General features: G+C 37.8%; 2 protein-coding genes across 2 annotated transcripts; both read right to left on the bottom strand.

The window, feature by feature from the left end:
* Positions 1-16,106: 16,106 nt before the first annotated feature.
* LOC116727379 (rap1 GTPase-GDP dissociation stimulator 1) lies at positions 16,107-21,569 on the bottom strand. The gene is made up of 5 exons (XM_032574775.1): positions 20,572-21,569; positions 18,098-18,205; positions 17,390-17,512; positions 17,152-17,277; positions 16,107-16,714 (listed from the first exon to the last, which is right to left on the bottom strand). The coding sequence occupies exons 1-5, from the start codon at positions 20,663-20,665 to the stop codon at positions 16,242-16,244; spliced, it is 924 nt and encodes a 307-aa protein (XP_032430666.1). The 5' UTR covers positions 20,666-21,569; the 3' UTR covers positions 16,107-16,241.
* Positions 21,570-21,623: 54 nt separating this feature from the next.
* On the bottom strand, positions 21,624-26,824 carry LOC116727378 (uncharacterized). The gene is made up of 5 exons (XM_032574774.1): positions 26,699-26,824; positions 24,989-25,634; positions 24,642-24,842; positions 24,132-24,261; positions 21,624-24,050 (listed from the first exon to the last, which is right to left on the bottom strand). The coding sequence occupies exons 2-5, from the start codon at positions 25,383-25,385 to the stop codon at positions 23,579-23,581; spliced, it is 1,200 nt and encodes a 399-aa protein (XP_032430665.1). The 5' UTR covers positions 25,386-25,634; positions 26,699-26,824; the 3' UTR covers positions 21,624-23,578.
* Between the last annotated feature and the right edge of the window lie 379 nt (positions 26,825-27,203).

Below are 27,203 nucleotides of genomic sequence, written 5' to 3' on the forward strand. Positions count from 1 at the left end.
ATTTTCCAATTTACCCCTCAACTAGTCATGGAAACTGTTAGTTTTGCAATTAACTTTGTTTAATGAAGGCCAAAATTATAGGTGTTTGTCTCATTTGACCAGAGCTCCATCTTCCATGTTTTCTGTATGTCCAACATAGTTTGTGGCAAAACGGCACACATGAAGTCTTCATGGATTCTTTTAACAATGACTTTGTTTATACCACTTCTCTGTGAGGCCTGATGGGTCATTCCAACAAGTGGTCAGAGACAAAATTATCCTTTTTGGAATAAAGCTTTCATTAATGTTTTCTATGTTTGTTTTTTGATTTTTTTAAAATAAAAAAATAAAAACCCTAAGGTCTTCGCAGAACAGCTGCGAGGTGGACTTTATCTACTTTGCTAACTTCTGAAGGCAGTCTTTTGATGGGGATTTTTATTTAGGGGGATCAGAGAGCAGATTTGTTCCTGCTACACAAAGTGGCATATTGGCTGACACTGAATAATAGATATCATTTTCTGTGGGTCACATTCATCTTCACTGATACCTTTTCGAGAAACAAAGATAGAGGATGAAAGAAACATGTAGAGGCACATAAATGGTCAATAAGTAACAAATGGAGAGAACAACAAGGTGGAGAAACAAAACCCAAGGTCATCAGAAGAAGCAAACACTGAAGCAGGACTCAGAAAGACAACCTGAAAATGATGTGAAAACCGAAAAGATAAAACTTATCTCCAGAAGCTGGCTGGCTTCTCAGAGTATCTGGGATGGAACAGTGAACTAGAGGATGGGTGTGAAGTGATTAAAGAATTGCTTTGGTCCCATGAGAACTAACAGCTATCTCTGCTCATACAGTCTTCACCCAGGACATATTATCTCACCTTTCTCCTAGTCTTTATTTCTCAAGACTGTGTTGTAGCAGCTGGCTTCAGTGTCAGTGTGCGTGTGCTGCGCTGAGATCTGCGGAAACGATACAGCAGGGGGACAGATGTTGAGACCAAATGGCCGTCAGTGCCGACACACCCTACAAACTCCGCAGGAAGAAAGGTCTAATTTCACACGAGTGCTCTCACCTGTGTTTGCTCATGTTAATACAAATATGGCCAGTCACTGAAACCCCTCAATAGCATCATGATAGCAAACAGAAAAAACTCAGACTATTTGCCATCTAGTGGTTACTGAACCACCCACTGGTTTTGAGATACATAGGGGCAGAGTTTTTTATTAAAATATGATTAATTTCAATTAATTAATTACAGACGCTGCAATTAAGTCAGTTAAAAAAAAAATCTCAACAGCTTTATCCCTGATTTATCTGAGTTGTTCCTTGGTGTTCATGGCACTGTTTATTCACCGATGTTCTCTGTCAATCCACTGAGGTTTTCACATAACAGCCAAATCTACACAGAGATTGAGTTGTGAAGATTCAGCTAAATCTCTGATACCTTATTAGACAAGGTAGCAGACAAAAAAAAATAAAAAATTCTTTATGCAAGCTACATGTTTCATATTTTTTCAAAGTGAATCCTTTGAAAACTCTGTTTACCTTCTGAAAATGATGCACTACTTTGTGTTGGTTTGCTACAGGAAGTCTATTTAACATTTTGTGAAGTTTGGGGTTAATAATCTGAAAAAAATCAAGAGGTGGCAGTACTTTTTTATTGCTAGTCTTGATGCATTACAGCGTCATAAAATCTACACTGATTCCAACCGTCACACTACGCAAGCACACAGGATGCACAAGCCGTTCACTCAACCACACAAACATCGTCATCGGTGGATGCACACGCTGAAACAAGGTCACTTTGGGCATCAGTGTGTCCAGCGGTGTTGAATATTTGGACTGGAAACTGCGCTCGGTGCCACGTCAAACAATGCCCCGCACCAAACAGTTGTCAACAGGATTTGGTGGGTTTGCAGATATTTTTATTCACTCACACATTTGCCGTCAGAAGAGCCAAGTCTGTTGTCTGAGGACAAACTGGAGAAGAGACCAGCAGCGCATTGCCTTTGTTTGTCTGATGATGCTGAATGTGGTTATTGACATAAACAAAACAAGAGAGAAAAACAAAGCGCAAAAGTCCAAAAGAAAGAACGCTTTTTCTTTTCTTTTTTTCATTTGGAAATGTTAAGAAAAATGATTATTTTCTGGTGCTTAATACAGTTAATCTTACAACATGTGTAAAGGTATAGCCAACACTCTTATTTGGAACAGTTTTCTGTTGAGCATTGGGGAATTCAGCTGAATAAGCAGGCCGAAGCAGGGCCCTTTGCCTCCCCCACACACAGAGTAATAAATTTACATTCCGATAGGGGGCAAGAGACTTCTTGGCGCCTCTTCCCGTACCAGACGGAGATGAACGCGAAGTGGTCCGCCCTTTTACTTAGACAAAAACCAGACATCTGAGCTGTAATGAGGGGAGTGTCCAAGTTTTTCTGAGTCCCTGAGGGAGTTTCTAATTGGTCAAAGAACAGAACGCCTTCTTTGCATATATTAAAGTGAGGAAACACCTACTCAGTATAAAGTTACATGTAACGCTAAAATAGAGAGAGTTTTTTCCATCTTTTCTCCACGTGGGCGCCTTTGTCTGTCTCTGTGTTTCGTGTGTGTCTGTTTCCCCTTGTCTGTTGTTATTTTGTGATAAAATGTAGATCTCTGTACCTCTGCAGCTTCGTTAACTGATTCATGCGTTGCTTTGTATGAATTAAACTCTGTGATCTGTGACGTCAACACGCCTTGTTGTAGTTTCGCTTTACAGCTGCCCTGCTGCTCGCCGAGATGACCCGGCTTTTAAGGAAGATACGAGCCAAACGTTTTGTTCAAAGTTTTAACAAATATTTCTTCCTTTACAGAAACTTTAGTACTTCATGTTCAGAACAGATATGTAGAATAAGAATGATAAGAATGGGAGGAAAAAATATCGGAAAAGTTACAGAAAACAAAGTGGATTTTTTCCCCCTTACATTTAAAACCACACTGTAATGCAACAAGTCAGTGACTGCTTGATCCCTTTTGCTGACCATCAATCTCCACTGACACATGATTAACTGTGATACCTCTGCTGGGTGTATCTTTGCAGAGAACAGCTCCCTCTTTGTTTACAAGCACACTGACAAATCCTGAGATGCGTACAGATGTGCGGTTCCCTTGTAACTGTTCTGTTTTTCAAGTGTCATACAGCCATCTGTCATGCTTCGATGAGGGAAATACATTTACAGTGCCACATCTCTGTTGGACTTCCTCGATCTAAATCCGAGGAGCCTCGAAGGGATAAGGAAGCAGAACCAAAGCTGCAAAACGTCACAGGGTTGTAGCCTAGGGACACAAACATGACAGCTAAAATCTGAAAATGGAAGTGCCACGGTAAATTAAACTAAAATGAACAAGTGAAAGACATACATTTAAAGAAAGTGCATCAAATTTTGTTTCATTAGCAAAAGAAAAATATAAAACTCATTAGTGACGACTGTAGTATTCTAATTTACCTGCTTATTCCTTTAAGTAAATGTAAACCGTAAACTAGCAAGTAGTCCATTGTGTGATATTTGGTATTCTCTCCTTCTAAGTCATCCATATCGTCCTTATCGTTCTCATTTTTACAAAGCGATCATTTTCTGGCAAGTTCAGATGCTTGTACTTTTAGACTGAAAGTCTCAATCCTTCACAGACCGATAGCCAGCTTGGGGTTACGATTCCTGCATTGGGGTTAAGTTTTCTGCGCACTACCTCAGTACATTGTGGGAAAACCTGGAATTGAAGCCACAACCGTCCAGCTGCCAAACAGATCATCTCTCCATAGACCTACAGCCATGTAGATGCAGTCTAACACTTCTTTCCAATGCAGAGTACAAGACGAGGGAGCGTCATACTTCATAAAAGTGACAAAACTCATTTTTAGGCATGCCATCACACATGGAAAGACAGAAAAAACCGTTGAAGTGTAGCGTAAAGGGCTTACCAAAGTAAATCTCTTTCAATGTTTAGTGAAAATTTTTGACCTCAGACAAAGATTTTGACATTAAGCAATTTACTGGTTTTGAAAAAATAAGGATTTGAAGGCGCTAGTCTGGGGTCACCAGTGGGAAACAAATTGGTGGGAGGATAATGGCTCAACTGGACCAAAGGCAGCAAAATGGCTGTGTGGTAAAAAGATAACGGGGAGAACTACAGTTGTCCTTCTCAGAGATAGACAGAATAATAGCCACAAAACATAATTTTGCTTATAATGAGACTGAAAGGGCAATTTGTCGATGTTTAGCAGAGAAATAAATTTAGTGTGGTATTTTTATATTTAGAAGCTTGATTATTAGTTTAGCAAAATCACTTTTGCCAAAACGTGGTATGGGTCGGGGTTCTAGCAGGAAGGATCATTGTTGAGATAAAGCCAGAATGGTTCCTGGGAGTGGAGAGGTGCTGCTTTGGCATCAGTGGATGTTACACTGTATTCTTTACTGTTCACTCAAACATTGGTAGTGCAATCTTTGGCACATTTTCAATAAAATAAACAATAAGCAGTCTAAAAGAAGTATGTATTTTTTAGAGGATGCAAATGGAAAATAAAAAAACACAACTCCTTTGAAGATAACTTCTTTGGTCATATATTTTATTTCAAAAATAGATAATTATGTTCTAACTATTATAGGTCTAACCACATTCTGAGTTTTTAAATTTACTTTATAAAACTTGGCACTGCTAATGAGCACTTGATAAGAGGTGATTTTTAATCCTACACAAGGTGTTCTCCTCCTAAATTTGGCAACGAGGGGCTGCTCTTCATTTGCAGCTTGACGGCTCTGTTTCAGAGGGGCATCCCCGTCGGCCAGCAACGATGGCTGCGGAGAGGCAGCGGAGTGACTGACGACTTGGAGACTGTCTGTCAGACAGAGTGATGGCTCGGAGACACTCGGTGACAGATCAGGCGAGACGAGGGTGAAAAACAGAAGATGAGAAGGAGGAGGAGAAGGGAATCCTGGCAGCTTTGTCTTTCAGGCTGGGTAGATATGGGAAATGGGGACAGCAATAAAAATAAAAAAATAAAAATAAATAAAATAAAACACTTGTACACTCGAGTGGTGAATGCGTTTTTTTTTGTGTGAAAATCAGCAGGCAACTATACTTGTTGACAATGTTTTTCAAGATGGATGAAACACATAAATTGTGCTCCACGATCCTTCATTAAGCTTTTCATCCGTGCAATGCTGCTCAACAACATCAGCGATGGTCTGCAGTCGGTGTGAAAGCTCTCACCCAGGGACATAATGAACATCCTAATCAGCAAAGTAAGTAATCAGCAAGTATCTTAATTAGGTTTGAAGAGCAGTGCTTCAATCAGTCAAGCCTCAACCTGTCCCATTCTGCAGGAGAGGATGTACGACAACTCTTGTAAGCATTTACACAAAGTGGCACAAAGCAGCTATCGTCACAAAGAGATCACAAGTTTGTGAGATGCATACTTCTGTTTCAAAAGCATGGCACTTTTTAAATGAGTGAAAATGAGCTTCTATGATGTTCATCGTTTGCTTATAATTGAGACACTTCCTTCTTATAACCTTGATCTCAACTACACACCAGTGGAGATCAAGTTTAATATCTTTGGAAGTTGCACAGAAACTCATGCCTGCAAACCTCAATGAATTAAGCACATTTTGTCAAGAGGAGTGGGAAGAAAGGCAATATTATTGCCAGCACTGTATTACAGGTGAATGGCAAAAAATTATATTTAAAAAGCCAATTTATTTCACGAATTCAACTGAAAATACAAAACTCATATCCAGAGTTAACATATAGAAATGACTGTGCTGCCTTTGGGGATGGTAAGAAACAGTTGAGTTACACCAGCAGATGACAAGACTCTCCAAATCATCAGTGACTGTGGAAACTTCACACTGGATCTCAAACCACTTGGATTCTGAGCCTGGTTTGTTCTCCTTGTGAAGGGTGTGAGTGACAGTCTGCTTGACACCTTTCATTTCAGTCTTCCCCATATTGCTTAGTGTGAGCCATGACGTAACTTTTCTATATCAAAAATCAACATATGATTTTCTTGGTCATGTGTAATACTCAAAAATTTCAGAGAAACTGAATTTTGGTCTTTCATTAGCTGTAGGCCACAAATCACCCAGGAAAACAGAAACAAATGCTTGAAATTTCACAGTGTATAACAAAGCTAGTAGCATCACATTTTAAGTGATTTACAGAAAACAATGACAGTTATTTACTCAATTCTGATTAACTGACACGTACCGGCAATGACATATGTTAATGTGGAAGACTTAAAATGAATCATGGAGATTACTAACTCATTGGTAAACATGTCAGATAAGATGTATGGTAATTTGGTTAAGGAATTTGGCTTTTTCTGTGAAAAGGAGATGATGGCTATTACTTGCTTCAAAAAGTACAGGTAAAAACCATCTTCGCATGCCTTCTCTTATATTTACAGGCAACTGCTGTCCTTTTGTATTGGCACACTTCTAGTACTTGTATAAAACCTTTGGCATCTCTTGTTGCAGACTGGCAGCCAAAGGAATGTGCACCTCTATTTTAGTGATTACAAAATGCATTTCTCTTTGCTTTAACACCAAGCCATGCTCCCTACAAGATGCACTGCAACTCCAAAATGCAAGTGTTTTTTTAAAACAATTATTACCAGCTAGCCAAACTCAGTCAAAGTTCTATCATCATGATGGTTTTGTTTAACTGTCAAGGTTAAACTCGCCACATAGGAGACCAGGATAAAAAACTATGTACCATATGTTAATTTTCAAGGCAAAACTGATCCCACTTAAAAGTGAGGCCAAAATATAGATTTTGTATGCTGATTGTCAATCCAACTTATTTCTACCATTAATTGCCTTATTATTGCAGTGTTCCAAAACTAAAGTGTCTGGCTACAAGGTTGAGACTTATCCCCAGCTAAATTTGCACCTTGCTCTGTGGAAATATGAATTCATTTACATATCCTCAGTAACAGAGCAGTCAATCATCCCGGTGTTAGGCAAAGTGCTTCTCCTGGGGTCAAACGTGGTTTACACTCTGAGGGTTTGCCTCTTCTCGGGAATCCAGGACAAGGAGCAGAAGTGAGTCGCATTAGGCTACGTGTTCCTTTTTTGCTTTGTCTTTGTGTTAAAATGAATTAGCTCATTTTAACACAAATGAGCTAAACTTGATTGTTTAAAAAGTATTTATGTTTTCTTAGTTTATACAAAGCACAAAGTTTGTTTTTCTTCCATAAAAAAGTACTCCCATATTCTGTTACTGTGTTCCAAGTCTCTTTTTCCAGGTGGAAACTATTGCAACCATTAAATTTGTGTATTTAGCTTTTTTCTTTTCCATAAAATGTAGTACATGTTTCTGTGCTGGCTGTGTCTCATACCTCTATGGGGGTCCATAACAGAGCCATTAATGCCAATAACCATCTCACTTAGTTGTTTGCCTTTCCCATAGAAAACATTGGCACAGTATATCTGCTTAGTTCTCTGGGTGATTGATGGAGATATTCCTGCCTTTATTTCATGTTTACCTCTATAGAAAGCTCTCATTGGTTGGTACTTCTCTGTTCAGCTGTCTATTTCCAAGATAAAGCCATTGACAGAGCTATTACTGCCATCACATTTATGTAGTCTTCTTTTATTTGCTTTTCTCCTGTGAAAGTAGTCCTGGCCCACTTTCTTGTACTTAGCTCTGTCTCTTCTTTGTGTTATTAGCGATGTGTACTTTCTCATTTTTTGTTTCCACAGAAAGTATCTCTGGTCCAGTGTTTCTTTGTTAATTTCTCTTTCCTGCAAGAAATCATTGATGGAGCTATAGCTTTTAGTAAATTTGTGAACTTTTTGCAAAGCACTTTTGCAATGTTTTGATCACCTCCTTCCTGCCATTTCAACTTCCAATAAGTCATAAAGATGACCACCCAAACCAAAACCTTCCACTGGTGCCACATTCTTGCTCATAATAAGAGTCCTGCAAAGTCATTGCTGACATTTGCTGATAGCATTTTTCTTTTAAATCTAGCAAGTATGTAGGTTAAGAAAATACCTATCAGTTGTCTTAAAAGTGTGTCCTATATTTTATGTTGCATACCATGGTATAATCAAAGAATTTCATTCTGGACAGCTCTGGTTTACTAAATATAATTTCCCAGGGAACTGAGTCAGACTTACCTCTCCAAGCAGCTTATAACGTCTGCATCTTATTTCTGACTGAAAGCATTGCTCAACAGGTTGGGACACTTACAAAATCTTTAAGCATGAGACAAATTCCAGTCACAGTTAATGAGCTTTGTGACCCAAAACTTCTCAATGGAAACTTTCAAAACCTGATAATATGGGTGTGCTGTCTCTTGCTTTCACACTCAATCTCTTTCGCATTTAAAACTGAGAGATAAGGTGAGAAGAGTTTTGATTGGTGCTCTGACCATCTGCGTACCGTTGTCCCCTCCTCTAATTGACTTCCTGGTGTTTCCTCCCACAGTGATAATCTCCAATCAGCCATCTGCTGTGTCATTTCAGCGCACCACTACTCTGCCCTTCCCTCCACCCCTTCTCCATCTCGCCCCTCCCCTCTGCCCCTGCTGGAAATGCCAATATGTTCTATTTTCTCAAAACAGCCATTTAACATGAAGTATATAAAAAAAAAAAACAATTTGCCCTGACCTGTCCTGCCTTACATAGTTTTTATGTCACAACATAAATGGGGAGGTGTGCTTTGTGGAAAGGCCCTCCTGTGATGGACGTAATACACTAGGACAGATGGCGTCCCCACCCTCCGACCCCACCACTGCACACAAAGGCATACGCATGCACAGACGCATGCCTGAAGCACAGCCTGAGCATTTGGTCCTGATTGTTATTGCCTGTTCCAGTACCAGCCTTATTCTGTCGCTCAGAGCAGTAAGAGCGAGCTACATCTGTGCTGCGTTCACTTGTGATCTGGGTCCAGAAATAGAATTGTATTTTAAAAAGGACATTCTGCGCAACCTTTGTAAAAAAAAAAAAAAAAAAACAGAAAAAAAAAAGGTATTTTTTGTCTGGCTTTCAATTGCTTGCATTGGCATTTTGTATCATGTCATGAAAGGGCAACAAGTGTGAATTATTGCAAGTCTGTTCTCTAAGTCCTAAACTTTTAATTTGAAATCTTAAGCATGTAATCAAAATACTTTCAAAAGCGGTACGCCAGAATAAATAGCCGGAACTACATTTTAAAAGTGTTACAACATGTGTGCAAATGTTGGTTTTTACAACATTAATTAAAACAAAGAACACTATTACAACGCCATGAAGAACAGAATCCAAATGCATATTTTTACTGAGGAAAGCCAAATCATTTCCTCAACGAAAATAACAATAAAGCAATAAAATCAAAGACCAGGAGTATATTCACAAGGACCATGTAGAGACATTCTGGACTACAACAAAATGGTCTAATAGCGTTAGACAGAGTTATATAAGTTGGAGGGTTGATTATGGAATAATAAAAAGGTGGCTGATTAGAAACTGAGTGCAGCTGTGAGGGAAGGCAAGGAACTGAAGTTGAACTGAGGAAATTCAAAAAATGGTTGAACAGGCAAAGTGGGAGACAATAAACCGCAATGTAAACAGACCAGCCACACAATCCATCATAAGAAAGCTTAAGATTCAAACCAAAATTGTGATAAGAACACAAAAGCAACTGTGAAACAAGTCAATAGAAAATACAGGTTTTCAAGAACTAGGAGAGAACAAATAACTAGTTAAGTTAAGAACAAGATATTTTGAAACAAAGGAAAATACAAACAGACTTGACCTCACCATAGTGAGCTTCAAAGTCCCATTGTACTGTTGGGTGCTGATTTGTTAGACAATTTAACTCCAGACTATGCTTTCACTTATTTCATTTTCGGTGGCCAATGAATATTCAAGGATTTTAAGGATTCAAGGATCCTTGAAATTGTATTTGTGTGAATATAATTTATATAATTAATACATATGAATATATAATTATTAATATAATTAATTATAATTAATAATTATAAATGGATAATTGTTAATATAATTTAATATAATGTACGCTAACAAAAGTAACATAATCACTCTTTAACATTTTGCGAGTGTAATCTTGGTTGATTTGTGCTCGTTTACATACATCCAATTTCATTTATGGAAATGGCATAACCTAAAGCCTTAGTGAAATTGAGAATCATCAGTAAAATTAAAATTGTGTTATGTGCCTTTTAAAATGCGACTAAAAAGCTATTTTCCTCAAAGTTATAATGCTTTTTATAATTTAAGACATCAAATGTGTGACTGTTATTAGAGTATGTTGGGTTTATTAATCTGTTAGTGCCACTTTAGATTTTTAGACACAGTTATATGGTATTACCATCTGGCTATAAAAAACGTTCTATATTGTGTTAGTTAAGTATTTTTAATTTATTTTTAATATGAATTTCAAAGATGAAAGAGCTATGAAAGGATTAATTTTAGAATAAACAGAAAGCAGTATAAGGTAAACGAAATTATTCATAAAATAGAATTTTAACAGCAAATAAGCATATGGAGAACAAGCATAGGAAATAAGCATGCTGGCCTAATCAGATCTATACAAGAAGCCCAGCTGCTTGCAAACATTCCAGTTAAAGACACAATCTGATGTTTTGCTTGTATGGAACATGAGAGAAAATTGTTTTTAAATTTTGTTTATCATTATCTTTGCAAGCTAACCCTAATCCTTGTCTGCATTGTTGGCTCTGTGGCTCTTGTCTTCTTCTTGACAAAACTCCATAGGGCTTTACTCTGTGAAGAGCCAGCTTCGTTAGCAATGGCCTTTGGTGGTTGTCACTGAAATGAAATGTTTGCATTGTACAATTTTGTGTGGAATGGATTTATTGAATATGCTAGTTTCACTTTTTTCTTTTTCATCTTCCATGATATTCCAATTTCTTGAGTTGCACGTGGATTTGAATAATTGTCATTCCAAAAGTTCTTGCAAGCCCATATTTAGTTCTCATATTAAAGACAAGTCAAAGACAGCACATGTCCATGTCAAGCTATCAACAACTCTAGCTGCCTGCAGATATTTACATGTTTGTACGCAGAAAAAACATTAACAAAAATGTGTTTATTAGTGAGTTATTTTGAAAACTCTGTGATCAAAAGCTATCTTTTGCAAAGAGCTCATTGTATAATATGAACATCATACCAATGAAAATAAATCATGCTGCTAACATGTGAGCAGTATAAGCTTGAGACATGTTAATTAAATCACAGATATTCATTTAAATTTGGCTTCATGAACATTGAGCGTATTCCAGGCTAATGATATGTAAATTGTAATTGTTGAGGATCCGACTTTGAAACTAATTCTTCACCTCCTTTTATGACTTTTTATTATTAAATGCCCAGAAAGCCTTCCTTTTAAAATCAGTACTTGTCTCTAGTTGAGGAAGTAATAGTTTACTATTACTGTCTTTATAAAGAAAAACTTACACTGGGAGTCACAGGATAGCAAGACTTGGAATGCAGGAACGTTTATGGACATGAAAACTAGGATATTGATGGGAGGAGAGAGTAAAGAACAATGAGAATCAATGACCTTAAGCAGCAGAAGCAACAACAGAAGAACACAAACATAAACGACACCCCAAACTCAAAAACCAAAGGATCATAACAGATTTAATAAATAAAAAAAAAAGATGATGTATTCTGTCAGTAGTGTGGTAACAAAAAAAATGACTTACAGGTTCCGTCAATGATATGTGTTGGATAAAAATGCTTGCTCATATATACATGTGGCTGACTGTTGACATCACGGTTCCCTCAAAGGTTAGGACTCTTCTCAGAAGCTATCTGGGGCACAACTGTCCTCGATAAGTGACAAAACACGAGCAGTTGGATCTGTCTAAAATTTCACTTGTACTTGATAGAGGAATTGATTTGTTTACTCTAATTCTGAACCTCTAAGATGTCAAGGACCTGTCACAGAGGCCCATATGTGACACTTAGGCTTGCTACAAGGTTTGACAATCAACTGTTATTTTAAAAAACAAGCCTTGAGCAAGAATCCATCAAAATGATGGCCTCATTTAGTTAAAAATGTAGGCCTCTGCTACATGTTCTGTGACGATTTACTTTGATACATGTCTGCAAAGGCCTTGCATGGAACTACTACTGTAACTACCTTTACATTTTGTTTTTGTATTGATTTTCAGTAGAACTGATATCTTTTCCTAAAAAGTCCTGTAAGTTAGGAGTAGCTAAGGCTACAGTATCAAAGTGACAAAAGTTGTAATTAGAGGCTAAATTAGATTATAATGCAATAATGCGGAGTTGCTCAAAACAAAGGGATTAAAGTTTAAATGACTCATTTGCAAAGACAAGCAATAAAACACTCTCCAGCCATGTTTTGTGGGTTTGAGGGCATAGACTACAAACTATGTCATGCATTATTAATAGGTTTAATATTAAACATAATATATGCATGCTTCCTGCATTAGATTAGATGTGGAGCCACTGATTAAACACTCTGAGTGTCTGGCAGGTCATGTGTTTGTGCCAGGTTTAGGGGAACACAAATCTGTTTAATCTATGCATCAAGTAGTCCGACTCATTAGGATAGAAACACAAAACCTTCATACTCCTCATACTGCCTCACATATTTGTGTGTTTTATTACGATCTATCTATCTATCTATCTATCTATCTATCTATCTATCTATCTATCTATCTATCTATCTATCTATCTATCTATCTATCTATCTATCTATCTATCTATCTATCTATCTATCTATCTATCTATCTATCTATCTATCTATCTATCTATCTATCTGTTTCTCCCCTTTTTGATCCATTTTCTTCTGTGATTTGGAGATGGATTTCTTTTTGGTGACCAGCTGTGTTCTAGAAATCACAGGTTCTTCTGTACAAGATTCATTTTTCAAGGAATCTTCCTGATCACCTTCTTCTTCAGGCAGAGACGAGGCCTGCTTATTAACATTTTCAGTGCAAGACTTAAAGGACTGTTTCTTCTCTGGTGTCTCCTGCAGTATGGAGATCGACTCCTGGTTGGTAACAATTGAAGCGTCTTGCGGTCCAGTACTTTCAGCTGAAACCCTTAGGTTAGTGGGGGCATGTTTCTCCAACCAGATTTGAAATGGTATCTTTTTCTTCTTGTTGCGCCTGGTCTTTGGTGGCTGTTCCTCCTCTTGCTGATCCAGTGTCTCCTGTGTTTTGGAGATTAAATCCTGTTTAGTGACCAGTGGCGTTTCCTCGGCGCAAATCTCCCTTTTTAAGAAATCTTCCTGATCACCTTCTTTTTCAGGCAGAGAAGTGTCTTGCTTATTAACATTTTCAGCGCAAGACTTAAGGGACTCTTCCTTCTCTACTAGATCAATTGTCTCCTGCAGTACGGAGATCGATGCTTTTTTGGTAACTGGTGAAACATCTTCCATTCCAGTACTTTCAGCTGAAATCTTTAGATCAGCAGGGGGATGTTTTTCCAACCAGATATGAAATAGTATCTTTCTCTTCTTGTTGCACCTGGTCTTTGGTGGCTGTTCCTTAGACTTTGAGGGCTGTTCCTTCTCTGCTATATCGATTGTCTCCTGCACTCTAGCGATGGACTCTTCTTCACTGACCAGTGAATCGTTCTGCTTTTCAATATTTCCTACATAGATCTCTTGGTCAACGGGGACATGTTCCTCAGACCAGGTATTAAATGGTGCCTGGTTCTTTTCATTGGACTCACTCTCAGGTGTCGGTCCACTGTCTCCTGTGCTTTGGCAATCGATTCATTTTCAATCACCAGTGAAGCGTCCTGCTGTTTGACATTTTCAGCAGAAATCTTTCGCTCCTCAGGTGCGTACAGCTCCCACCAGACTGCAAATGACACCTTCTTCTTCTTGCGCTTGGGTGGCTGTAATTCCCTTCTTAACATATTTGTTAAGACTGCCATTATATTGTGACAGTACGGCATGAGAGATGATCTGTGAAAAATCTATTTCCTATGCCTTCTTCCAGCGATATCTAGAAACAACCAATCAGTGGCAGAAGAGTTTACAAAGGTTGGCAAAAAAAGGACTGATTAAGTGATTTCTTAAGTCAATATTAAGACATTTTTTTGTAATTTAATGTCAGACAAAAATCCATGTGTTCTTTGAAGGCTTCAAAGTTTTGTTGGAGAATAAAATTCTAGTATGAAATATTAATGTACTTGTCTTCAGCATATTTTTTGAAAGTCTTAATTTTTTGTTGATGATACTTGTTTGTTTTCTAAAATGAGGCACAACAAGGACCAGCTGTATTTAAACAGCACATAGACCTCTCTACCTGTAAATAATTCCACATTCTCATTTTATCTGACATCAAATATTTAACTGGTTCCCGGAGTAATAAAGTTGGGATTGATTACAGGACGCATCCCTGTGTTTGGACGCCTGAGGCGGGATGAAACCAATAAGGGAAGTAATTAGATGAAGGCAAGTGGGAGAGACTTGAAAAGCTAAAGCTTGCAATTTGTACTTGAGACATTTATTTTGTAAAGGGATTTACTATTTATCACAAGATTTCTTATGTTTAAACGGAACCAGTTAACTATTGGATGTTGTATTAGACTGGGTCAGACATCAAAACATGCTGTCTATCAGTGGTAAATCATCAAAGTTATATGCACAGATGCAAATAGACTTTCTATCACGTCAATTTCCAGTTCATGTGTGCCATCTAGTGGTCAATTTTAGTACACAACCTAGTTCCAAGAAACTTAAAACATTGACAAATCCCTATACAGCTCTGGAAAAATTAAGAAACCACTTAAAATGATCAGTTTCTCTGATTTAACTTTTTATAGGTATATGTTTGAGTAAAATGAACATTTTTCTTTTATTCTACGAACTACTGACACCATGTCTCGGAAATTCCAAGCAAAAATGTTGTATTTATTTTCAGAAAATGAGAAATGGTCAAAATAACAAAAAATAAGCAGTGCTTTCCAATAATGCAAAGAAAACAAGGTCATATTTATTTAGAAACAACAATACTAATGTTTTAACTCAGATAGAGTTCAGAAATCAATATTTATTGGAATAACCATGAGGTTTTCAAATGCAGTGGTCTCTTAATTTTTTCCAGAGCTGCCTATATATATATATATATATATATATATATATATATATATATATATATATATATATATATATATATATATGTGTGTGTGTGTTACACTGTTATAAGTACAGGTAAAAATAGATCATAAACAAGCAGAACATTGCTATGCAGAGATATTACATATTTTAAGCACTTGTGAAGAAATTAGTAACATGGACATAATCTTAGCACTATTTTTAGATACGCTCTTACTATGCCATCTTTAGCTAATCAGACCTGTGGAAAATGCACAAAATAGTTAACTGAACAATGCAAAACATGCCATGGCTTAAGTTAAATGCATTTGTTCAGTTGAAGAAACAAAAATTGCATATAAAAATTACTCTTTAAAAAAAAACACATTTTTTGCCACAGTTACGAGCACTCTTAACATTTCCAAATACAAAAAGTGAGGCATTTTCTTTGCTTACATGACTTTAGACCTTTGAATTAGTAAACCAGGACTTCCTGTTTCTTTTCAAAATATAAAATGCATAAAAAACATGTCATTTCATTAATGCAGATGTGCGTGGAGATTGATAAGTCAGAATATTAGAAGCAACTAGCTACTTTTAGAAAACCGCAATCTCCATAAGAATCATTTACTCGAGGTGCTTAAACATTCATTTGCCAGAGGTGCGTGGAGCTGATTGGTATTATTTTCCTGGCGATGTGGAATTTAAATTACTTTTTGTTGCCTATGAATCAATATTGAAACTTATAAGAGCAACATTGAATTAAAACCTATAGGAATAGCAATACTGCACTTCAGCAGTGTCCAGGTTTATGGTGTCCAAACACAACCTTGTGGTTTTAACTGGAAATGTTATAAATTGTTATGTTGAAATAAGTCTAAAGTCCCAGCTCTGGTTTAGTTTAGAAAAACAATTCACACAAACACCAAAATGTAGGTGCTCTTTGTTAACACACAGAACACATGTCACTCCCACTGTTGTTTCTTTTTTACAAAATGTTGTTCCCACCTTCCATGTTTAGTAATGAAGTTCCTTTTTTTTCTAATAGTATGACAGTCAACATAGGTTTGGTGCTGCTCTCAGCGGTGACTCATCCAGGGTAGTACAGATGGATGGATGCTTCAGTGTTTTGTAGTCCAATTTGTAAGGCCACCATATTTGTAAGCTTTCACAGGAAAGTGTGGAACACACGAGTCTTCAGACTCTTTGTCCGAGGAATGTTCCTGGTTGAGAACTTGATCACCTTAAACATATTTGAACAGCTGCCCAAACTGAAGAACGGGAACCAGTGCACAGCCCGTTTGTTCCCATGAAGATTCCAGAAGGAGGAGGAGCAGCGCTGGAAGTCCTCGATGCTGACCATGTACTGGCCGGGTCCCCACTGAGAGACCCGAATCAGCGTCACAGAAGAGGCGAAGCCACACGTGTGAGGAGAAACACCATGAAACACGCATTCCCCAGGCCTCACAGGCACTCCTCTTTCCCAGATCATACCTGCCTCCTCTGCTACTGCCATGCCGCTGAGGTTACAGAGAGCCATGAGGCACACCTCCTCCAAAGCCTCCTTATCAGGGAAACGGAGCAAGATGGCAACAAGGCGTGGCACCGCACCTCGGCGTAGCAACAATTCTTGCTGCTTAGCTTAGAATGACAAAAAAGTAACAATAATCACAATTCCCATTAATTCAACATAATAAAAATTGCAGCTGGCTAGCTGGCTGGCTGGCTGGCTGGCTGGCTGGCTGGCTGGATGGCTGGATGGATGGATGGCTGGATGGCTGGATGGATGGATGGATGGATGGATGGATGGATGGATGGCTGGATGGATGTTCTCCATGTGCAGAATCATCTTTTCCCATAAATATTTCTGTCTTTTGGCATTCACTTTTACTGGCTGAATTAGGTTAAAATGTGCTATAACTGAAACATGTAGCATCTGAATTCATGACGAATTATATAGATTGTATTTTGATAACAGCTTGAAATATTGGTAGAAATGGTTTCTTGCATTCACAAAACACTGATATAAAACTAAAACCTCATAATTGTAGGTTATGTTATTATTTCACTTGACTTACAGCTGTCATAAGACATGCGTGAGATGGCTCTTGCTGCATAAATGAGCAGCTCTTCATTTGTGCTGGTCAGGACTGACAGCAGGGCTGTAACCAAGCCTGCATCCCCAAAACCTTTACGGACCACCGCTGAGGAAACAAGAAGCCTCAGTAAATAGGCTTGCTGTAACACTTCAACGTGGGAGTAACAAAGTTCAGTAATAAATAATGAAAAGTGTCTATATCTGTGTGAGTAACCTACATTCCTTGGCAAGCTCAGCCACCAGTTTTGCAGTCAACAAAGTCAAAGGTCCTCTGCTTCTCAGAGACAGAGCCAGGATTGGCAGGATCCCGCTGATCACAACCTGCTCAGCAGCGCCTTTCTCTGGACACACACAAAAAATGCATTCAATACCATAACATCCTTGTCAATGATTCAGCTAATCAACATGGTAGAATCAATTCTGTAAAAGAGAATAAAATAAATAAATAAATAAATAACTTAATGGTTTTTAAAAAAAAAAACAGAACACAAATTGATCTCTGGTTGCTGTATTCTTCTATTCTTTAAAAGACATTGACTTGAATTAAGTCTCTAACTCTGAGAACTACAAGAATATGGTCTCTGCATCCTGTTGCCCTCAAGCTGCAAGACATGAATACAGCTTAACTTCACCTACAGACCAGGATCTGACCTGATCTGATCCGCTCGAACGCTGTCAGTCTTTATTAGTAACCAGTGTTGTTTTGGACTGGGTTTTACTCTTTCCACGGCAGCTAGATCTATTTTCCAGGATATTCTGTTTTGCTCTTAGAATGAATCATATATTTAAAACTAACTGTGTTGGAGGAGTCTGCATTTTGCATCCCCTAAGAAAAAAAAAGAGATAAAAAAAACAAACAAATAAAACACAATACAATTCCACTTACTATCTACTTGTCTGATGCAATCTGTAAAATCTCCACTTACTTTTCTCCCTAATGTTTGCCAGCACTGTGATCAAATGAGGTTTGAGTTCATCTTCAATCAGCTCCACACCCAGAACCCTGATTGCACCCAGTGCGTTGTTCAAATTATCTGCGGAGACAGTGTGTAATACAAAAATTAGGACTCATGCAAATGACCCACAAATAAATTAATAATAGCAATAAAAAAAAACAAGCTGAGTGGAAGCAATCATTTAAACTATCAAGGAGCTCATTGTGACACACATAAGGCAAAACACCACAGCTGTCTAAAGTGGTTTAGAAAAACACTTTTAAACATTTGCAAAGGCATCCATAACCCTTAAAACTTTTCAGATTTTGTAGCATTAAATTCAAAAGCTTTAATATGATTACCAGGACAGGGCCATTCATCTGAACTGACAGGCCTGAGACGAGAGCGTTAACCAGCAAACAGCCAAAATGCAGCTAAAAAGCAGAGTTCCCCAGCTTAGCCTGACAACTATTAGCCAGTCTGACTTTTACTACATTAGATATAGATTTTAAGGCTCAAGCAGTAACAATAAGTCAGGTTAGCAAAATTTGTCTTGCTTTTTTATGTTTGAAAGCACAAAGAATGAATTATCTAGGATTTGTTTTCCTGTTCATTAAATGCATCAAAACAGAAATTGTCACATTTTTCTTTCTAACTTAACAGAACTCATGTTCTGAGACTAATAAAACCAGATGTCAGATTTGAAGCGTTAATGGGAATGTAATCGATCGATAGAAAATAAAGAGCTTGGAGTGCTTAATTTGAAACCAGAATGTAACCATGAGAAGGCACATGTTTTCACTGCCTTCCTGCCTCACTTTGCTTCTGCTGATCCTAGGAGGCCAAAGTTTACACAAGAGAAACCCTACCGGCATCAGCTGCATTTAAAATAGTATTTCTCTTCAAGAAAAAGAAAGTTTGGTTATTTTGCTGTGTGAGTGACATTTTTCATGGATGAAATTGTGACCCCACGTGCAATGATCTGCAAGATACTGCATTAGAACAGTAATTTGTTCACCTGTTTGTAGACCACAATGTGTGTGTGGTCTGTTCCAGAAATGCAATGGTTGGGCTAAAAGCTCCTGCATCTCAGAAATGCAGACATAAAAATCTGGCAGTATAAACACTTTACATTTCTATCATTGTTGCTGTACCTGAAAACAACTAATATTGGCCAGAGAAAAGCTGCTTCGTAAGTTGTTGTTTCCTATATAGTGAGTTCCGTGTGAATTACTCAGGATGACGTGATTTAATAAAACATTAAATTATTTTATATCTGAAGGTATAATTACATTTACACAGCTGTGCTCAAAATGTGCAGATGCAATAGAGACACTCCGTTTTCTATTCTATAGCAAAACACAAAAACAAAATAATCACAAAAGTGAGGGAGATTACATTGAGTTGTTAAAATAGAAGTATCGATTCTCTTTTATGAACTCAAACATTGACAAAGGAATTGTGTTTCCTGTGAAACAGACAACTAATAGTTTTGAGGTTTACTTCGCTTTTGTTTTGCATGAAGTTGACCAACTTCCAATGCCTGTGAATCGGTATTCCAGCCTAGGACAATTGGACTACATTCCCCAAGTCCTCTGGATTTCTGGTTTTGTTGATCTTGGCTTATATCTGATGTCTTCCCATGTGTTTTCTGTTAAGATCTGGAGATCTTGCTGGATAGGAACCAACATGAAGCTTACACACTGGTGTTTAGGGGTTTTTGTCTCAATCTCATTTCAATTACATTTTGTCTTAAGTGTTAGAAAACATGACCTCTTTAGGTATTTTTATGTATCCAAACTGATCCATGATCTCTGGTAGGCAATACATAGCGCTGACACAAGTATGAGAAACACCCTGAACTAAAATACTTTGAGGTAAGAGTTTGGGATCATCTGACAAACTGTGCACAGCCCCTATCCAAAAAGAGCAACCACATTTTTGTCACTTTATAAAATGTTGCCTGATTTGTTCTCAGCGCAGTGTTCCATGTTAAATCTTCGCCTCATTATGGTGTTTTCAGCAATGGGACTTTGCAGAACCCTTTTCTGAAATGCTTGGCTTCAAACAGCTCTTTTCCAACTGTAACCGTCCTCAGAGGTAACGCTGGGCCATCTTTCACTATCCTGTAGCTGATTATTTACTGAGACTATTCTTCAAAACATCAGGGTGATAGATTTTTGTTTTATTCCACATTTCGTTGATTTCGGTTTCCATTTTCAAAAACCATTTTAGACAACTACAACTACTCGCTCATTTAACTCCACACTGCTGTTATTTTAAACACACCACATGCTCGCCAAGTAGTCAGATTAAAATGTCCAGCTGTGTTCATGTGAGGCACATTATAAAGTCATATTACAAAATATATCACAGGCATGCACAAGTCAGAGCTAACATCAAGACTCAACATGCAGCAAAGTGGACATAATAAAAACATTGCATTCCAACAGTGTTCCACTCACCGTTTGGTGTGTAGGGTTGCAGCCGGCTGTTTATGTGTTTATTCCTGTGAGCCCGAGCTTGCTTATAGGAAAGTGGCACATTAGGGTGCCCCATGTTACTCCGTCCTGCCGTCTCTGAAGTTCTGGTGATGAAACTTTCTCAGACTGACATATTGTGACTGTTTGTCTGAGTTTCCTTCTCCCAATATCCCCTGGAGTAATTGCTTGTTGCTTTGAGGACATTCACAAGAACCTAAGCTTAACTTTTATCTCACAGGTACACTCCATCCATACTTTCTTCCAGCGTCTTTCAGCCCAAATACTTTTATTTTTGTTTTGTGCCTGCTCTGCCTCTTCCCTGTACGCTCCAGCTGGCTCTCTGTTCCCTGTCAGGATTAATACAGAGCAAATCCTCACTAAACCTGCGCTCTCATGCAGCCTCTGTGAGTGTGTGCACTGTTAAGGTATTAGCACTTGGCTGACTCTGCCGAGTTTATTCCTACTGCCCCACAATCTCACATAATGCCTTTCAGCTTCTAGAACATTTGAGCCAAAACACGGACAGACGGGGATCTGGCATGTTTTTCTACACAGGTGAATTGTTAGGTGGAACACTTCCAGATTAGTAGTCTTTAAACTGCTTGAATGTAATATCTCCTTGACCTCTTTCTCTAATTCATCATCACAAGACAGTTTCTAAAATTTTCTAATTCATATTTACCAACGTTTTTCATAAGAAGAACCATTCATTATGAGTTTATGGGACATATTTCGCAACACTCAAGAATTTTTAAATCTGCAACCTGCAGAGACGGATTGGTGGATAGAGGGTGAATAAACGGTTGATGGATGATTGGATAACAAACTAAATGACAGATGAGCAAATGGAAGGATTGCTAGAGGAAATAGTCAGAGGTATAGATCGATCTTTTACATAATGGGATAGGAAAAAAAGTTAAAATATTTTTCCGCATTTATCTATACCTGGAAAATAGTAAAAGTCCAAAGGTTCCCAATGTTCAAGCACAAGCTTGAATCTCACCAAGTTAAGAATAAAAAAACATGGTAGCAAATAAAGTTCTTCATTTTTATTCAAAGCTGAAAAATGATATGTAACACCACTGAGAAACTAATAATCTAGATAATAAATAAAGATGTAGAGCAAACATATAAATCTTTTTATCTCTGGCAATTTTCAAGCCAGCACACATTCAGATGAGTTGTACTGAAATCATAACATAAAAGAACAATTTTACTCACTTAAACTCACCAAAGAGAAAATAACTCACTTACATGTTTGACTTCTCTGAAATTGCCTTACTGGCTTTAAATAATATGTTACTATGTAAAAACAGTTAAACCAAGACAACCAATCATACAACTATAGTAGGTTTTTCCAAATCCTACATTGCATGGTTTGAATCTTTGGATTATTTACAGAACTGTGAAAGAGTGATTTCTTCTTCTTCTGTACACTCTTTATATACCTGAATAATCAAAAAAATAAATATGTGCTATTACAACCAGCTTTCCCAGAGTTTTGCACAATACCCAGAGGAAAAGACAGGTGAAGAATAAGAGTCACCAGCCCTGTTTTAACTAAGACTAAACAAATTAATTCATATCCCAAACAAAAGTTTACTGGTTTAACTGGTCAAACAACCAAATAAGGTAGAAAAAAGAAATAAAAGCCCTTGATTGGCTCTGAATATTTGATCAGCTGCTCAGATACAATTCCTTTTTTATTAAATGCCAATTTTGTAATCTCTAAATGCATCAACTAACAGCATGGTAGTAAAACTCAGATAAAGGTCAAAAGCCAATGCCTGAATGAAAAAATAGGGATAAGAGGCAACTTGTTTAGTTTCTTTCAGATTCAAAACTTCTCTTTTAATAACCTTTGGACTATTTTTAGTTATTTCATAATCAGTGTTTAGTATGTACAGTTGTTGAATGAAAACAAATTAGGTGAATTTATACGAGTGAAAGTTCTTATCCCCCCCAAAAAAAATTTTAAATAAATAAATCAGCAGCTCCAACCTCACAGAAAACCATAAGTCAGTATTGGTCAGTAACAGCCTGAACAATGCTTCCCTACAAACACTCATACAATCAAAGTCTAAGAGGAAAATCTCATTAATGGTACACAAAGCCAATCAGTGGCTGGCTCAGCCACTTATTACCTTCTTTGACAAAGCTACTATATACCTTGTTGCTAATACACAGCTTTCCACTCATCTCTCATGAGATTAATTAATCATGTGACTTTCTACTAACATTTAATGCTGCTACACAGGTGCATCTGAAGAAGTTCAATGACAAGTTCATTTATTTTTTAAGTACGCATTTACGTAAATATCCCAAACATTGTGGCTTTCAGGCAATGAAACTATAAATTTAGTCTCTCAGAATTAGGTGAGCGAAAATAAAAATGATTTTCAATACATGAAAGTTAAGGCCTACAAAATCATAGAGAAAAGGATCTCACTCGATGCTTGCATGGCAGACACAAAACAAAGCCTTTGAATCCTTGTTTTCCAAGGAAATGTTCTAATTTTCCAACAAAAATAATTTTGGTTTTCAATAATCATCCAAAATAATAGAAATAAATGTTTGAAATGCATCACTGCATGTAAGACTTTTACATAAGTGTCTATTTTTGAATGAATATGATGAAATAAATTAACTTTCCAGCAATTAATGACACACCTGTATATCTATATGTTTCACTCAACCACTGCAAACTAACTAATCCTACTATATCAAAATCAATCTACTCTCCAGTGATTTTCAGATATTCTACTAATAAGCAGAAAATAGCCATGGAGAAAGTTGAGAAAAATGGGAGTAATGTCTAGAAGCCTCAATATGTCATCTGGTTTTTGAAAAGAGTTTAAGTGTCTGAAAACAGTAAAAGATGCATCAGGGTGTGACTGAGCACTTGTTTTCTTCATTGGAGTTTAAGTGGTTTGGTCTAGCTGGTGTTTTGTCCTAGATTAGCTGTGTGAATTAGCGATTTTAGCAGGCGTCAAACAGTTCCAGCTGCATTCATACCACTAGAGACAGTTTCATAACCCACAGAGACCAGGGTGAGGACATTATTCTGAACATTATCCGGCTTGCTCTGCTCCGCGTGGGACACAACAACTTCAGAGTTTCCTGACTCCATCCTTATCTTCTTCCTGTCTCTGGCTTGTCCCTTGCTTTTTAAAACGACCTTCCCCTGCTCCCTCATCCCCCCACAAATATTGCGAGATCTCTCGTTGTCGGACGAACGCAGTTTGCGTTGGCGCCTGCGAATGCGACGAGACGGCAGACCCGAGTCAACGGGGTCTGACGCCGCTGCACCAGACAGGATGCGGATCTGCTGATCGATTACCATGACGATCATGTCTAATGCAACGTCCAACATTCCAAGACCGAGGCCATGAGTGACGTTGTCAAATGCACCGCTGTTTACTGGGTCCTTGAAACATTTTCTCATGTCCTCAAGATGGTTCCTGTGGGAAAGAGGCGAAGTGTTACACTGACATGACTCTCATAATCACGCTAATTTTGATCAATCGTAAGCACATTCATACTTTGTTTCAATAATTTTGGACCAGTGTTGAACTGTGTTCATCTCAGGGATGAGTTGTTTAGCCATGTTACTGTAGTCAATGTAATCATGGGAAAAATCTTTCATATCTTCACACAGAGCTCTGGTGTCACCTGAAAATAAAACAACAAAAAGATATTTTAACATCCAACTTGTCAAATAAACTTTTTCACGTGTCACATTATAACCACAGACTTCAATCTCTATAACTGAAACATTATGTAGCGAATGCCAGGTGTGCATTTGTATTCAGCTTTCCTGGATCAACACAGAATAAAATCGTCTTTAGCTACAGAAACAGTTTCACGTATTTTGAAGCATGTCTCCACTAGCTTTTCACATCCAGAAACTGGAGTTTTTGCCCCTAAATCTTTGCAAAATTGCTCTAGCTCACTCAGACTGGAGAAAAAGCATCTCTGAACACTTCTTTTTTGGATTTGCTACATATCCTTAGTTTGTATATGCTGCTCTTTATTAAAAGCACATCTGTCACCTTCAGTGAGCTTGGAGAAGGAGGAGGATACTGCGGTGGTTGTGCTGGGCATGAGGCCAAGGACATTCAGTGACTCCAGAAGTGTTTTTTTGCTGGCTGGGCCTCTGCTGACCCGAGTGTATGCTGCCAGAGACCGCAGGGACATCTTCTCTGGGGCCTGCAGGCGTCTTTTAATTTCATCATATGAGATGAGATATTTTCCTGAGAATGAAGTCAGACAGATTGAGACAAATCCGCACAGCAGGGCTGGAAATTTGAAAACCGAATTTATGCAAACTGCATACATAAATTCTGAATAAACTAGGCAAAGAGAAGGAAGACCAAAACTTTCACTGATGGTCACTTACGAGCTTTGGATCCTTTCATGTTGGGATCCAGGAGAGAAGACACTTCCGCAAAGGGCATCTCGGTATTAGACTCAGAGTTTGTGCTTGAGTTTGCTGACACCTCCTGGTGTTGGGGGACCTCTTCCCCTTGGTGCTGGGTAGTAGCCTGCATTTGTGGCTGAACATGAGGCTGAGTGCTGTGCATTTCCAAATGGTTCTGATCTAACTGAGCCTGACCTTGTGCCTGCTGAGGGAGGACTAATGGATTTTCAGATAAACTTTGCATGCCCATGCCACTTTGAGATATGTTGTTGCCCTGCTCTGGGGATACCTGAAAGATGCTCATAACTGGCTTTACAACTGTGAAAACCATGTTTGCTTGGGGATCCAGACCCACCATCCTGGAAGCAGGGTCCATATTTTCACAAAAAATCTGTCTTTTCAAGCAGAAGGAGTAAAATAAGAGGGTATAAGTACTAGCTCAGGTTTATCTTGAAGTCCTGGACACATAATCTTATTACAGTTTTAATACTGATAACAATAGCTAAAAGAAAAAAAGGGGGAACAGTTCTTTTTGTTTTTATCAAGAAAATACCTCTCATTTACAATATGTATTATTTTTATTGATACTTGGAACTACTCCTGACATCACAGCAGAAGATTTATTCTGAAAGAGAAAATAAAACCTGATTAGAGACTGTTTTTTATCTGGACTCAGGAGTGGATTGAACTGATAATCATTGTGCAAATCTGAAGCAAATGTTTAGATAAAAATAATGACCGGAAAAAGCACTGAGCACATTACATCTCTCTACCAGCTTTGCACATTTAGAAACGTAACATTTTTCCCAATTGTTCTTTGTACAATAGCTCATGCTCAGTGTAACAGGATGTAAACATCCCTTTTCACAGATATGTATTGATTTATAACGTAACAGTGTTTTAAACTTCTTCACAACAATAATATTTGTAAATGCATTAACCTGGTATACATTGTAGTTTGCTAATCAAAAAACATTGCAACAAGTGTTGATGTGATAAATAAGGAAATATCTGTCTCAAAATGGGAAAACCTTACAAATCCACCTAATTTATATTAAGACATACTTAATAACTTAGTTAAATTAGTTTGTGGCAATTTCTTTATTTTTTTCTCTCATTAGTACATGTGAAACTACAGAGCAACAGGCGAAGCGTCACCACAAATAAAGAGGAAAGTGCAAAAATCGCACTATCAGTGCATGCCGATTATATTAGAGCTGAGCTCCTCAATGAACAGACCGAACAAAAACGGGCGAAAACTGTATTTTTGGGCTCAAGAATGAAATTCTCTACAAATGTTTATAGATTTTTTTTAAACGTGGGTTAAACTTAAAAATAACAAACTATTAAAATCCATAGAAACGTATAATTTCGCGTTTAAAGATAGCCTAATTGTTTTATGTGACTGTTTAAGCCACAATTTAATGTTTTAGCCGTGCTAACTATGCAGCAACGCTGTAAACTTTAAGCTAACCACTCCGCAAATGTGAATAAAACCGCCGCATCCAATGTTCCAAACAGCCATCATGGCTGCCAGCCGCTACTGTTGCTGTTTTCGTCTGTTTCGGTCGCTGTCAAACGTCAAAGGAAAATGACCTAAATCGGCAGAGAAAACTACTGTCCGTGTTGACTTCCAGATACGCAGGCATCCTAATTTAAGTTGTGACTGATGACGACGGCGCTACTCACCGAACTAGCGTCTGTTTTTTTCCCTAAGAGGCCACTGATCCTAGAACGGTCCGAGTTGAAGTCAGCGACATTTTCTCTTCTTCTCCACTGTTGCTTCAGCGGGTTGCAAATCAGCCATACGTGCCGTATCATCCGAGACGGGAATCTAAGCTCTGATTGGTCAACTGACCGATCGATCAAGCTGTAAGCGTTTTTTATTGGACAAGACTAACGTTGGTAGATGCGACCAGGCGGTAATTCTAAAATGCACTTTTAGACAAACATGTAATATTTTTGGAGTATTTTTGAGAACTAAATCGGCCTTTCTCATTTTTTATAAAAACCTATCAGTCTTAAAAAAAATGAAAATGTGTTATAGGCTAATATTGCTTTCAATTTCATTTCGTGTGTGTATTTTGTTTCTGTTGTTGCAGGGATGCATATTTCCAACAACATACCAAATGAGGCATCAGACAGAAATTTCTTAAGTTAAAATACATCGGTGCAAAAGCCTTAAAATTAAATG

The sequence above is a fragment of the Xiphophorus hellerii genome, chromosome 10 (genome assembly GCF_003331165.1).
Source record: "Xiphophorus hellerii strain 12219 chromosome 10, Xiphophorus_hellerii-4.1, whole genome shotgun sequence".
NCBI lineage: Eukaryota > Metazoa > Chordata > Actinopteri > Cyprinodontiformes > Poeciliidae > Xiphophorus > Xiphophorus hellerii.